At 37.8% G+C, this 13,659-nt stretch overlaps 1 protein-coding gene across 11 annotated transcripts in view; it reads right to left on the reverse strand.

Moving 5' to 3' along the window:
- The window catches only part of GRID1 (glutamate ionotropic receptor delta type subunit 1), a 584,921-nt gene that overhangs the window by 299,448 nt on the left and 271,814 nt on the right, over positions 1-13,659 (reverse strand). For all 11 annotated transcript variants that reach the window (XM_038181269.2, XM_038181267.2, XM_038181268.2 and 8 more), the window contains one exon: positions 4,699-4,983. In XM_038181269.2, the coding sequence (XP_038037197.1) occupies positions 4,699-4,972 (274 nt within the window). In that variant the 5' untranslated portion in view covers positions 4,973-4,983. The remainder of the gene's footprint in view (positions 1-4,698; positions 4,984-13,659) is intronic.

The following is a 13,659-nucleotide window of genomic DNA, read 5'->3' on the forward strand; positions in this document are numbered from 1 at the left end:
CAAAAAAACAGGAAAGCACACTGTAAACCAAGTACTTTCTACATAACAGGATTCATCCAGAAGCATTCAAATGGAAGTGGCCTCCATGAGTATAATGAAAAAAATCTTTACTCTCAAAAAAATGAAATTAAATTAAAAAAATCTTTTTTTTTTTTTTAGTAGTAGCAGCAGCAGGGTTTTTTCCCTCCCTGTAGGAACAGAGCTCCATAGAGTCTTGAAAGGTACAAAGTTCTTCAAAAGTTTCTTTTGTAAAGCTTCTGTACAACACTTTTCTTAACTAAACAACACTGTGAGTTATCAATAACAAAAATTAAAAATAAAATACTGCGGCTCCCTTTCACAGTTCTATTATCATTTCTCTGTGTCATTTCTGTAGTGTCATAAAAAATGCTGTTTTGTCTTACATTGTAAAATATGCACGTGCAGGGAAGCAGAGAGACATGATATAACCACAGAGACAAAGCGCTTCCAACAGTAAAATTAATCTGGTGAAAACATAGCTATTACTCACATTCTCTTCAAAACTATGACTTGATATTCCTCATTGCTTTTGTTTTCACATCCAGGTCTCATAATCCTTCTCAAATCCTTCCTCTAACCATAGAGCTATTTGCTTACCCCAAAAGTATATTTTCAACTGTTTATTACCCAATCTTGTCTTACTGTGGGCAGCACCCACTGCTTTTAACCTATAGTCAGTTTAGAGCTTGGTAAAAATATATGTGAAACTTGCCACACTACCAATTTTTGTGTCAGAAAATTTCATTACTGATGTTTCTACATTCAGGAGGTCAGTACACTTCTCATAGGCCTTTGCACACCACTGATGCAATCTATGCTGCTGCACAAAACATACTCCTGCCCATGAAAAAGCAATTCAAAGCATGAGCACACCTGAAGCTTTTTAGGATGACAACCTATCTGGCTGATATTTCAGGGTCTTTGACAGGTAGATAGACCTAATGCCACAGAGCACTGTATGACAGCCATTGCCAACCTTGGGTCAATTCATTTTTTCCCCAGAAAATCAACATCTAATACCCTGATTTAGCATGGGATTTTCATACAGACGTTTAAAGTAAAACAATGCATTTAACATGACCCTGATTACCTTTGAGTTCTTACTGGAATTGCTTTGTTCCTGAACATAACCACTTAATTCTGTTACTTAAAGAATTCTTAAGGAAATTCTGAACACCAATTCAGTCACACGGGGAGGAAGGTTTTTCTTTCCTTTTCACACATGGGAAAGCAAAGAATTGGAGAGCCTTGAGAGCATTCTCAAAATGATATGGCAGAGAATAGCATGTCAAAGATAGGTTTCAGTCTCCTTCATTCCGGCCTTGAGCTCCAACAGCCCTACAGCACAACAGCAAGAAAGGAGATTTGTCTCATCTTATCTTAGCTGTGGCTTACATGGATTACTGTATAGTTCCTCACCATCATTTTCCCATCAGGCAGCAGTCTCATCAGGAGAAAACTCCCATATTGATCAACAGGAAGTAGATTTCTGTACCTCGCCTGAAATTATGCATGAACCATCAAAGAGAGAAGTGAAAAAACAAGGGTTGAGTCATAAAGATGCATTATTTATATGAAATCTCTCTGTAATTGTACAAAAGCTCATTTTTCCTTATACAAATACAAGAGACCTGTATGGGTATGTATTAACTGACCTTTCTTCCACTCAGTAGATCTTGTGTCATTGAGAAGAGTTCGAATGCTACAGCTTTCAAGTCTGAGGTCTTTGGAAGGTCGCTTTTCCAGAACCAAGCTATTATACAATTCTTCAGCACAAAAGTGACAAAACCTAAAAGCTGGTTTCAGGTAAGGTGCAATGACACAGTCTGAACCCTTCTGCATTATGCAATTCTCTTTAAAATGCCTGCATCTTTCCTGTGACCTCCCTCCATTTCTTGTTACAGGTTCAGAAACAGAATTTTAGGCATGTTACTGTGAAGGACCACATTCTTTCAATGAAGTTATGCATACAGATTTGTATCTGTAGCTTCAGTGAAAAAATGTCAAATAAAGCATATCTTATCACAACTACAAATCTATTAAGGTATTTTTTCTTCAGGCTGTTCAGTGATTCAGTGACTACTCTGTATTTCTGTCTGCGAAGTCTGTTACTTTCCCTTAATTTAGCAAGTGCAGAAATTATAATACAAAACGTATGTCTGTTAAGGGACAAGTAATTCATGAGGTAAATATTTTTCAGCTCTGGTATAGTGCAGAATTACTGTAAACACGGGAGTTCTTTAAATTGGGCAATGTTATTTTGTCTTTAGAAAACCTGACAGTTTCCACAAGGAGGACACCAAGGGATTGGCTCGTTTTTAGAGATCAGCAGATGGACAAATTAAAACATTACTCCAGGGAATAGTATAACTTCCACGGAGTAGGTAGAGAAGGACTATTTGTTAAACTACAAGCGCCCAATGCTGGAAACCCTCCATAATGACAAAAGCATGTTCTTCAAGTGACCTCCCTCCTCAGAGCCAGCAGTCAACTCCTGCATTTTGAGCGGGCAAGTGTCGCTGAACATGCATAAGCACAGCTCTGCTAAAGCAAACTAATGAGGGCAATGGGCATGCCCTGAGAGCCAGGTGCTGTTCTTGAGCTCAGCATGCTATTTCCTGGGCACTAGGTTATTTATCCTGTATTCACCAATGCCCACCCTGAGCTGGCAAGGTTCAATTTCCAAGTGCTTCTTTACAGAAACTCCTCCAACCAAACTCTTATGAAAACATCCTTCTGATGGAATTCTTGTGTCCCTTTCACAACAAAGAGGAAATAGTGCATGGGCAGCTGCAGTATGCAATATGTTCTCAACTGGAAGGAGCATAATACCTGCAGCAATCCTCCATTCCCTTTTAGTGTTTTTTTGTTTTGTTTTGTTTTTTTGTTGTTGTTTTTTTTTTTTGTTTTTTTTTAATGGGTGACAGGTGAAGGACAGTCTGCTATAAATGGAAAAGATTAATTTGATATCTAAATTTAAGACCATGTAAATTAAAGGCTTCAGGATTTGACATAGAGATGTTAACCCTTTGCAGAGAAGGGCAAAGAAACCTATATTAGTAGAAAAAGGGACAGGATAATATATAAAACCAGGTTTGCTACAGGGGAATATGGGTGACAACAGTTTCTACATAAGGCATCTGCAATGTTACCAAGGCCAGGAATCTCAGGGGTTTAAACTGTTCCCTTTGAAATTACTTTCTTGAAAGTAACTGTTTGAATAATTTAATCTTTTTAAGTCCAACCCTAATGTTATATAGCAACATTACCATCACCACAGGAAGGCTACACCAAAAGAGCACCTACCATGTACATTGCGTTTTTTGCTTTCAAAGCATTCAGTAGTGGAGCATGATATAGGACAGTAATAATTGACAGCTTATTTGCTAGGTTGCTACATTTTTGAGCCTACAGTTTACTTCTAATGCAAGTTATCATGGCAACTTCTCATGCTTAAAATAATTTTATATAATTAAAAGCATGTTAGAGACTCAATTGATTTCCCACTTAAAATCATCCTCCTCATCTTCTGCCTGGTCATTTGCTCTTCTTCAATAGCATATCTAACAAGTCAACCCTTTGCACAGCCCATTTTTCAAATAAATAAATAAATAAATGAGTGGCCCAAATTCAAAACCAAAGATGTTATCTCTGATTCACCAATGAAAATCCTCCATAATATAGTAAGAATACAAATAAAGAGCTACATTGTAATTGGTGAAGTCTGTATAAAATCTAAACTATATACAGAAATACACGAGATTATCTTTCCAACTACAATCTAACCTCAATTTCCTTTCCCTATATTCTGTTCATACTAAGTCACCACACCAAAAACATGCACATCACATCTTAAACCCAAAGTGTTTACATGGTTTTAAAACATTCCATAGGAAATTTATTTCCCCCATTACAGATGCTATATACTAAGATGAGAGTACTGAAAATACTGTAAGTTAATCATATGGAACAATGTTCCTATCCTTTGAGCAGATTAACAAAAAATATGCACTCACTTCCCTTCACTCAGATCTTGGCACAATGCAAGGTTTATTTTTTATTGCTTCTTTACACCCATTACAGGGCAGTAAATTTCTTTGGACATAGACTTCTTTTCCCTAAGTTTCAGATCAAAGGAAAAAAATTGCTGAAGGAGATGCATCAGATGTAGTAAAAAAGCTAACTCTACCTCTTGGTTTAATGCCAAGAAGTATAACACTGAAAGTTACTCCTAATGGAGAATAGTGAGAGGAAGCATGTGCAAAAAGATATGGTAATAGTTATTTTGAAAATTAATTTTTAAAGAGAACAGTACTCAGCTTTGATAGAAAGTGTTTTCAGGGAATGGGTAGAGGCCATGTTGAACTTCCTTGCACAGCTACATGACCTCTGCCAATCAATGTCAACACTTTATTAATATTTTACTGAAAAAGTGTGAGATGATTCAAACTTCGGCTGTCTTGGTAGATGTTGCTAAGCAACTTTCCTGCTTGTCTGAGAATTAGTTTTCACTGCAACCTTTCCTTCAAATCAAAGACCTGTGTCACTTAAAACACTTCGCCTTTTGCCGAGGAAGAGCCCAGAAAGTTCTACCCCCTCCCCTTTTATATTTTCCTCTCCTTTCCCTAGTTGAAAGAAATCAATTTCATAACATCTGAAATCCTCTGCTTTACTCACCGTAATCACTGTCATAAAAGACTATGAATTTCTGCCATCGCAACTCAGTGACCAGTTTCAGCATAACGTCGTTGAGGCGGACTGGTGGTCGGGCAGCCAGTGTGTACTCCTCTTCCTCCAGGCTTGGGTTCAGGTGGCAGGCCGTGCGCGGGGAGCCTCCCGTGTTACGCTGCACAAAGAGGTGTGGGATGTGCATGGCATCCGTCAAGGACTGCAGGGCGTTGGCCGAGGCACAGCCAGTGGACGTCACTAAGGCTAAGATCCCTAGGGTCATCAGGTCACAGGCTGGAGAAGAAAAGAAAGAAAGTAGAGTTGAAGCAGGCTCAAAAACTCCTTGACTGATCTGCATGCTATGAACGGTACAAGACAGGCTTTACCCTTGCCATTTACACAGAGCTGAAGAGATTTCTGTTACAGTATCAGCTGAAGCTTTTCAGAGATAGGTCCTGTACCTTTACAGTAGGAGACAGTATCTGCAATCTGTACAGATAAGACCAAGTTGAGAACAGATACCATTACTGTCCTCATTTCTTCAGACTGAAGCCAATGCAAATGGAGATTACAGCCCTCACTGCGAGGGCTGTAAGTGCACCACCCACCTCTAACGTGGTCATGCACATTGGATGTGGGCTTTGGACAACGAAGAGTGATTTCAGTTTCAAGGAAGTTTCTTATACAACAAAGTTTTGAAGGATTTTTAAATTGATGAAGAAACATTCACTGCTTGCCTCTCAGAGCAACAAGGAAACAACACAAGTGCTCATTAGAATGAAGGCAAGTCATGAATGACTAAACACTTATTAATAACACTGTAGTTGTCTGTAAAAAGATCTGGGAAAGCACGTACCACTTAAAAACACAGCATACACATTTGAACCCACCTGCTTCAAAGAATGAAGCGTTACCAAGCTGGAAGCGCAGGGAGGGCAGTGATGGTGGCAGAGGCCTGTGTGGCCTGGATGTTGGCTGCCGCCCTCACAGCTCACTCCTTCTGGTCAGTCACCCTGATGTCCAGCTGGCGCTGGAAAGGGTTTCCACTCAAAGCCCCTAGCTACACCTCAGCAGCTATTTAGTCAGTAGTTGTGGTACAGTTTTTCCCCGGGAGCTCCTCAGACAGCACAGTGAACTCTCACCTGCCTTGCAGCTCGCTCCCCGGGGCAGCCCGTGAGGAGGGCTAGGGGATCGCTCAGGGTTTCACACACACAGAATTTCTAGGTTGGAAGAGACCTCAAGATCATTGAGTCCAACCTCTGACCTAACGCTAACAGTCCCCACTAAACCATATCCCTAAGCTCTACAAGTTACAAGTTTCAGCAGCGTTGGTCCCCGTGTGACCACCTGCACAAGCACAGCCTGCCCGAAGGAAACCACCCCGTTTCCCTGGGTGCTGCTTTGGCACAGAAGAGCAGGCTGCCCACGCATGGCACATGCTATGGGGCTGCCAGGGCGTGTGCCGGGCAGGGGGGCATATGCGTCCCCCCAGTCATGGAGCAGCTCCGCCGGTCTCTGGTGGAAACAGACTGAGCAGAGTGGTAGGAAAATGAACACAGTGTGCTAGAAGGATTTCTTTGTCTTCCTGTGAACACTTCCTTTTTTATCTCCACATTCAGAGGCCAAAGAGCCAAAGGAGTGGGACAGGTTATGAATAATTATTAATAATTAACTGTTAATTATCAAATAATTATATAAAGCCAATATAATTAAATACATAAAGCTGTGCCTAATGCAACCAATGAATCATTTCACCAAAGATCTTCTTAGAACAGACAGAAAATAAATACTTTTCACTTTTATATGAATAACAAAAAATGTTTGATCCTCTCTCCATACAGAGCATTCAACATGTATCCTAATGCAAAAGAGAAAAATGAAGTGCTTCTTGATGGTCTTTACAATAAACATATGTCAGCTGTGTTATCTAAATTTACTCTGTGTTAATTATAGTTATATGAAATTGTTCTTTGTTTTTCTTGAGAGCTGACCTGATTTAGCAGTGGGGAGTCATTACATTTGCCAAATGGGAGACCCAGGTTCAGGAACAGATTTGATTTCCCAGGCTTTTTGCCAGAGAAAACGGAACATGCCATACAGGTAATTTATTTAGTCACAGTAGGGGAGGGAACAGGAAACAGAGAAGTGGGAACAGAGGGAGAGAACAGCAGAGCTGAGCTATAGACCCCTGCAGAGAGCACCAGCCAGCGAGCTTTGCCACCACCAAGGGCGAGAGAAGCAAAGCCACACAGATCCACAGAAGGAACAATTTACTTGCACAAGCAGACGGGAGAGAAGAAACAAAGCCCTTTCTGACAGGAGGCTGCATTCAGACACTTATTCATGGAATATAGAACTGATCGTCAGTTGCGTGACAAGAGATAACTTCATTCAGCAGTTGACACTAATAAAAAGCTGCTCACATACTAGCCGCAAAGAGACCAGAGACATGACAGACCACAAACAGCCCGCATTTCTCCCCACACAGCCCAAAGAACACAAGCTGAAATACCTCAGCAATGTCTGTTTTGGTTGAGGGACTTTCACTGTTTCACAGTTTGTACCAATGGGTTAAAATGAAGAATTAGTCAATCAGCTTCTACATTCTGATATTTTGTCAATTGACTGTGTTCTGCCTGAAAGTATATGCTACAAAGTGTTTTCTTCTCTTGCCTTTGTTTTGCGATAGTACAACAGGAAATATAAACTGGAATGACTAAGGAAAAAGGTTTCGTATATTCTGAATCACGTTTAGTCAAATCACGGAATGTGAAACAGTGCATGTTATTTTCAATAGAAGACTTTCGCTGAATAAAATGTGACTGATTCCAAGAAGTTCAACCTCTCCACCCTTATTGTTCTGAATGCTGAGAAGCTTTTAGCACATTAAGAAAAGTTTTTTTTTCTACATGAGTAACACAATAAGGAACACAATTACAAAGTACATCAGACTCCAATTCATTAAAAAAAAAAAAAATCTCAAACTCTTAAGACATCTTGAAATTACTTACCAAGATAATGTTGAAAGGATTACAGAATCCCAGAATAACACTGGTGAGAATGTTTAGGATTTTCTCTTTGTTGTCATCCCCCCCTATTCCCCATGTCCCCAATGTATTCTTATGCTTTATTGAACACAATTTTTTGTGGCATGAGAAAATATTTGTAATTTTGTTTTACTTTATACTAGCTATGGATTTTGAGCATCCCTGACCACATGACTGAATAAATAAGTAATTCTATACCTCAGCTATAGTTTCATAGGCACTCAAAAGAACCTGAACTTTTTGTACACTAATTTCATAATCCCCATCCTTATTTCCTTAAAACTGAAATACAGAAATTTGAAGCACTGTGGTTCATATAAACTTAGTAACAAGGGAGAGATGAATCCAAACACATTGACCTTAAGCAATCTTTCTTATTTACTAGAGATGTACCACACTTTCATCTAGTGAAGATGTTTTCCTATTTATTTACCCTGAAGGTAATAATCTCAAATTTCAAGAAATAATGCTTTTAAGTCTGAGTCCTACCGATAAAAGACACAACGTTCTAGCAATCTTACCTCCAGATTATTGCTATTCATATAGCAGTGAAATTATTAATTTACTGTATCAAATGTCTTCATTGTCAGGATACATTTTAAGAGGATACCAACATCCCACAAGCCATACTGCAAGAAATGTGCACGTTAACCTGGTGAAAACAAGATCACCATACTTAGAGAATAAATTGGCATTCAAACTATTTTAGCAGATAAAGTTATTTCATGGTAGGTTTTGGTCAATATTTTCTTCTAACAGCAGACCATCTCTCAAGTTTATCCTTGACTGTTTCCTAAATTATCAATTAATCTAATTTATAATCATCTCAGTGAAGCATCTCTCCTAACCTATTCTGAAAATGACTTTCAGCAACTCCCTTTTTCAAATCTGCTTGACATGTTGTCTTAAACTGTTATTTCGATGACAGAAGAATTGATGAATTCCCCATCTATTGCATGATTTTCTAACATTTACCTCCTCTGTAGGCAGTATCTTTTTCTAGGTTTTGTGTTGGATGTTATCTCTGTCATGATATTGGCAGAAGTAACACAGGTTTACATTTTTGGGTAATCTTCTAACACCCATTTTTCTAACTTGACTCTAACATCATAACTATACATAGTGAACTTTTTCACATTCTTGGACCACACCTTGATCTCCTTTAACACCACAAGCATGCCTCAAAGACCGCTTATGATTTTTTCATACTGCACCTTATCTCTACTGCCTTTATTAACATATGGGACTCTGTGGCATATAACACTAGAATTCTGCTTTTCTAGAATCACATTTAAGATCTTGCTGTTATACAGTTGCTTCCTGTGTTGCCATCCTGTTGCTCAAGACGTGTGGACAACAAAGTTTGTCACCATGTTCATAAGGATATTTGTATTAAGGGCTTTAGCTCAGATCCCCCTATAATTAAATCCCTCTCTCCAAACTACATATAATCAAAATACTCCAAAATAAACTGTTATCTTGCTTCTGGCAACATTACAATATGACTATCTTTCAGCCTCCCCTTTCAGTGGTTTCCTATTATTCAATATAGGATATGAACTTGTTCCTTTGTTTCCACAGTTATCAATAGACCAGCTGCCACTAATTTCTGATCTAGTAATATATCCACCTACTGGCATTCACACAGCCTCTTCAAACTTCAAAGCCTTGATGTCTCTCACTTCTGTGTATCGTTACAGCTGGTCCTACCCACTTTGAACCCCATCAGATAAATCCTCTCTCTTTTCCTCGACATTTTTTCTTCCTTTTCCAGTTTGACTACCCCTTAAGAGCTCTTCACTGCACAGCAAATGGAAGATCATCCTAATAAAACAACTTGTGCTTTAAAAAATTTCTACTGTTTGAAAATTGAGAGGTTGCTGCCTTTTTGCTTAGAAAGATTTTCAAATGAAGAGAACATCAGATGCAGCAAGGGAATAGAAACACAGTCACACTGCACATACCTGGTGTTTCTGATGTAGTAGCCTGCAATGAAATGATTAACAAAGTTGGCACTTAAGTGTTTGTAATTAGGTTTCAAAGCTACCATCCCGCTGAGATGAGGGACTTCACATTTGCCTTAGTATTATCGTCTCAGTCAATTTGGCTGATAAGTTATTTTTCACAAAGCTTATCTTTGAAAAACAGAAGGAAAAAGAGTATTATCAGAACATCAATTTCAAGAAAACATAGAAAATTCTGGGAAGAATATCTTTTGGGAAACTAGATCACCGTATTTCCTGAAATTATCAAGGCCTCTAATTTATTCTGCTGAAGGTGCACAGTTGGCAACTCTACCAAATAGCCTAGCAAGCAGATGCAAAATATGTGCTATACACAAACAATAAATTAGCTATTGTATTATTCCTCTATACAAAACTTAACCAGCAATTTGATTCATTTGTCAATTTGTAAGTGAGCAGATGCACCTAAAGGTTTTGAGTAAAACATTGGAATAGACAAGAATTAGGAGATAAAAACATACCCATTCAGAAAGCTGATAAACTATAACTTTAATCAAGACATAAGGTCTTCATGAAACTCATCCATGAAGGTATTTTTAAAGTTAAATGAAAAAAGTCCTTCTGGGAGATTGTCTGGAGCACTAAGATGAGATAAAAAGGATGATGGCAGAAGAAAAAAGACAGCAGCCCTCCCAGCAGTAGTTCAAAACAAGAGGGATGATGATACAGTCCCTTCAGGAGAAAGAAAAAAAAAAAAAAAGCATTCTCATGCACATCTAAACAAAAAAAACAAATGTCTCTAAAGTAGTACAAGAAACTTCTATGAAGTCAGGGGCATAAACTTACAACAAATACAATCATGTAGAAAAGTGGCAAGACTTTTAGCTACCTACATTTGCATTCTGTTTAGGTCTTTAAAAGATCTTTAAAATTAAAATGCTTTTGTGCAAAACCACTCCCATCAGGCATACAAAATTAAAGTAATCTTAATGTCATTGAAAATATTTCTATTAAAAATATTGATCTATAGAAAGATTCGTTCCTACTATTGATGAATTGAGGGCAATATCAAAATCAGGATCATTTAAACACTCTCTCAACTTTATGATTCACTAAGTGGGGTTTCCAAAATAATGTTTTCTTCCTTACTTTACATTTGGATTATGTTTGCTTACTCTTTGATTCCTTTCATTAACTGAGAAGGGCAATTTATTATAAATGTGTATTATTAGTACCTAGTGTCAAGTTTTGCAGTTTCCCTTTCTTTGAATGCTCTGCAATAAGAATCTTTTTTCTTTGTCCCATTTCTATAAGCTTTTACTTACTTTACATTCTGCATTTACAACCTCCTCTTTTCAGGTAACTAAGGAATTATTGTATTGTTAGAAATACACAAACTTCTCACAACAGAATAACTGTTAATAGAGAAAAAGATAACAGATGTCAACCACATAGATATTATATGTAGCACTTTTATTGCTGCATCACCTTTATGCAGTGAAGATGATTATTTCTCATTCTACTACACAGACCTTCAATCAAAACAAAATGAATTTTAAAAGAATGAAGCAAATTTGAAATTAATCATGGTTTGTTGTAAAAATCAAACCAAACAAACCTCCTAACTATCCCAACTTGGATCGTTTTTTAGATACAGCATTTAAGAACAGTAAGTATTCCCTCCTGTTTATTTAAGCATCTGTTATTCTGTATTTGGGACCAGAAACCAGGCATTCTTAGATCCCACAGTCCTTGATGTGATTATCTTGGAAGCTACAGGAAAGTCTGACATAGCCTCACCAATAGCTCCCGGTGTCCTGTGTTCCCCTGCTTGCTAGCATTCAGAACCCCAATGTGATACCAAGTCTTTCACTTTATGATTTCAAATGATGGAAGTATTCCACATGTACAACAGTGTGTTGTGAGAAGGGCCTTGGAGAGCATCAGTGACTAGCCTATCATTCAAAAGGGCAATACAAACCCTAACAAATACTATGGACTCTCTTGCAATTAGAGCAAACAGCGAGACCCAAAGAGAACAGAGCATAGCTGGTGTTTGTCAGATGGGTAAATCTTATCCAGACTTCCCCAAAACTTGGTATTTATTTACCAGCAGTGAAATGGCCATTTTGACCCTCCACAGGATATTTTTTGCTACTTATTTTTGTAATAACTTCCAACTAACAACACAACACAAGATAACACATTGGAAAAAAAAGAACTATTGCTTAAACTGTTTCTGATTTTTTTCCCCTCCATACTTAATTATCTCCTTGGTCTTAGAATCCATAAGATATTTAGAAATTTAGGTGGTTTTCTTAGCAACTGCAACAAAACTTCTAAGTCAGTTGAAAATATTTTTTTCCTTTTTTTTTTTTTGAAAAATCTACCCTAAATTGTATGCGTATATGCAGTCCTATAGCCAGATGTTTTAGTCTCCACTTCAAGTAAAATTCTTAGTAGTCCAGCTCAAAGCACTAATTGATCCAAAACCCAGCTATGCATCATTGCTTATATTTTCTAAGATAATGCTGATTATTTCAGTAGGCCATCAGTTAAAATGAAAAGATTCAAGAAAATTAGTATATGCATATACATGTATTGGAGTGCATGCTTAAGTGTACACGTAGTCAGCATGTCAGAATATCCCTGACAAAGCAGTGTCTAAAAATAGCATCTTGAAAGCTAAGGAAAGCATGAGAATTTGAAATGTTTACAAGAAATAAGTTTCAAAAATAATATTAAAGAACTGTCCCATTTTTGAGTGGCTCTTTTTATTACATTTCTTTTATTACATTTCAATCATTCAATAGCCTAACCTGAACAGAAAGGGAGAGAGTGGAAGAAAAGGGACTTACATATACATAGATACATATATATATATTCCTCCCCCACACCCCTCAAAAAAGATATTGCTAGCCATTACTCACAAAACAGACACACACAATGGCAACATTACCTTCCTTGTGCTGCTTCGCCCAGAGGGGAAGCAGTATTTAGAAAAAACGTGTTTTCTACTATATGCCTTACTACCCAATACCTTGTGGGCCCACTGTCAGCATATACAAACTGTCAGAGCTCTCCTGACATTACCAGAACTGTCCTTTACCTCTACATAACAGGGACTATACCTTGCTGCCTCCTTTACAACCATGTCTCATAATTTTCAGTAAATTTTTATTGTTGGTTTATACACAAATGGAAATACAACCTAGTTTTAGCATGAAGGCTACAAAACGCTTTTGGTTTATATCAACTATTTACCATTAGTGAAATCACAGAATTGCATAGCACCTTTCCCTAGAATACATATTGACTGCTGCAAATGGAGGTTAAAAGTAATTTCCCAGGAAAAGCAAATTAAAAAGAAATATAAAAAATGATGCTATACATTTATATCACTATCAACCTGATAAAACACCAGCTCCCATCCTTGAAAAGTTATCAAAGAGGGCAGGAAGAAGAGATATCTAGACCAGCCTTCTGTTGACTTTTATGCAGATAAAGGAAAGATTCAAAATGGTAAGTAACACACCACAGAGAAGGAATACAGTTATCAAAACTAGAGTTGTAGCTTTCATTTAACGTCCTGAAGCATATTAATAGCTCTCTTCAGTCTTTAATAGGCTAAAATAAAACAAAGTCCTTTAACACCAAGCAGCGTGGCGAGGCTGCTCTACTGGCAAAGCATTTCAGTTTCCATACAACTGAGTGATGCCACCAAGTGGTCAACAAATGCACCAGTTGCTTTCCAAGTAAAAATTCTGGATTAATCTTCATTGAACACAGTACTTCCTGTATAGTAAAGCTATCAGCATGAAATCAGGGCCTATGCCCCTGAAAAAAAAAAAAAAAAAAAAGTGCATTAATTGAGAGCAATAGTGAAAGATAAAGAGGCGACCTTATTTTACACAGGACGGATCAGATACTGCCCTCTAGCTCCTCCAAAGAGGGGAAGA

The sequence above is a fragment of the Anas platyrhynchos genome, chromosome 6 (genome assembly GCF_047663525.1).
Source record: "Anas platyrhynchos isolate ZD024472 breed Pekin duck chromosome 6, IASCAAS_PekinDuck_T2T, whole genome shotgun sequence".
In the NCBI taxonomy this organism is placed as follows: Eukaryota; Metazoa; Chordata; class Aves; order Anseriformes; family Anatidae; genus Anas; species Anas platyrhynchos.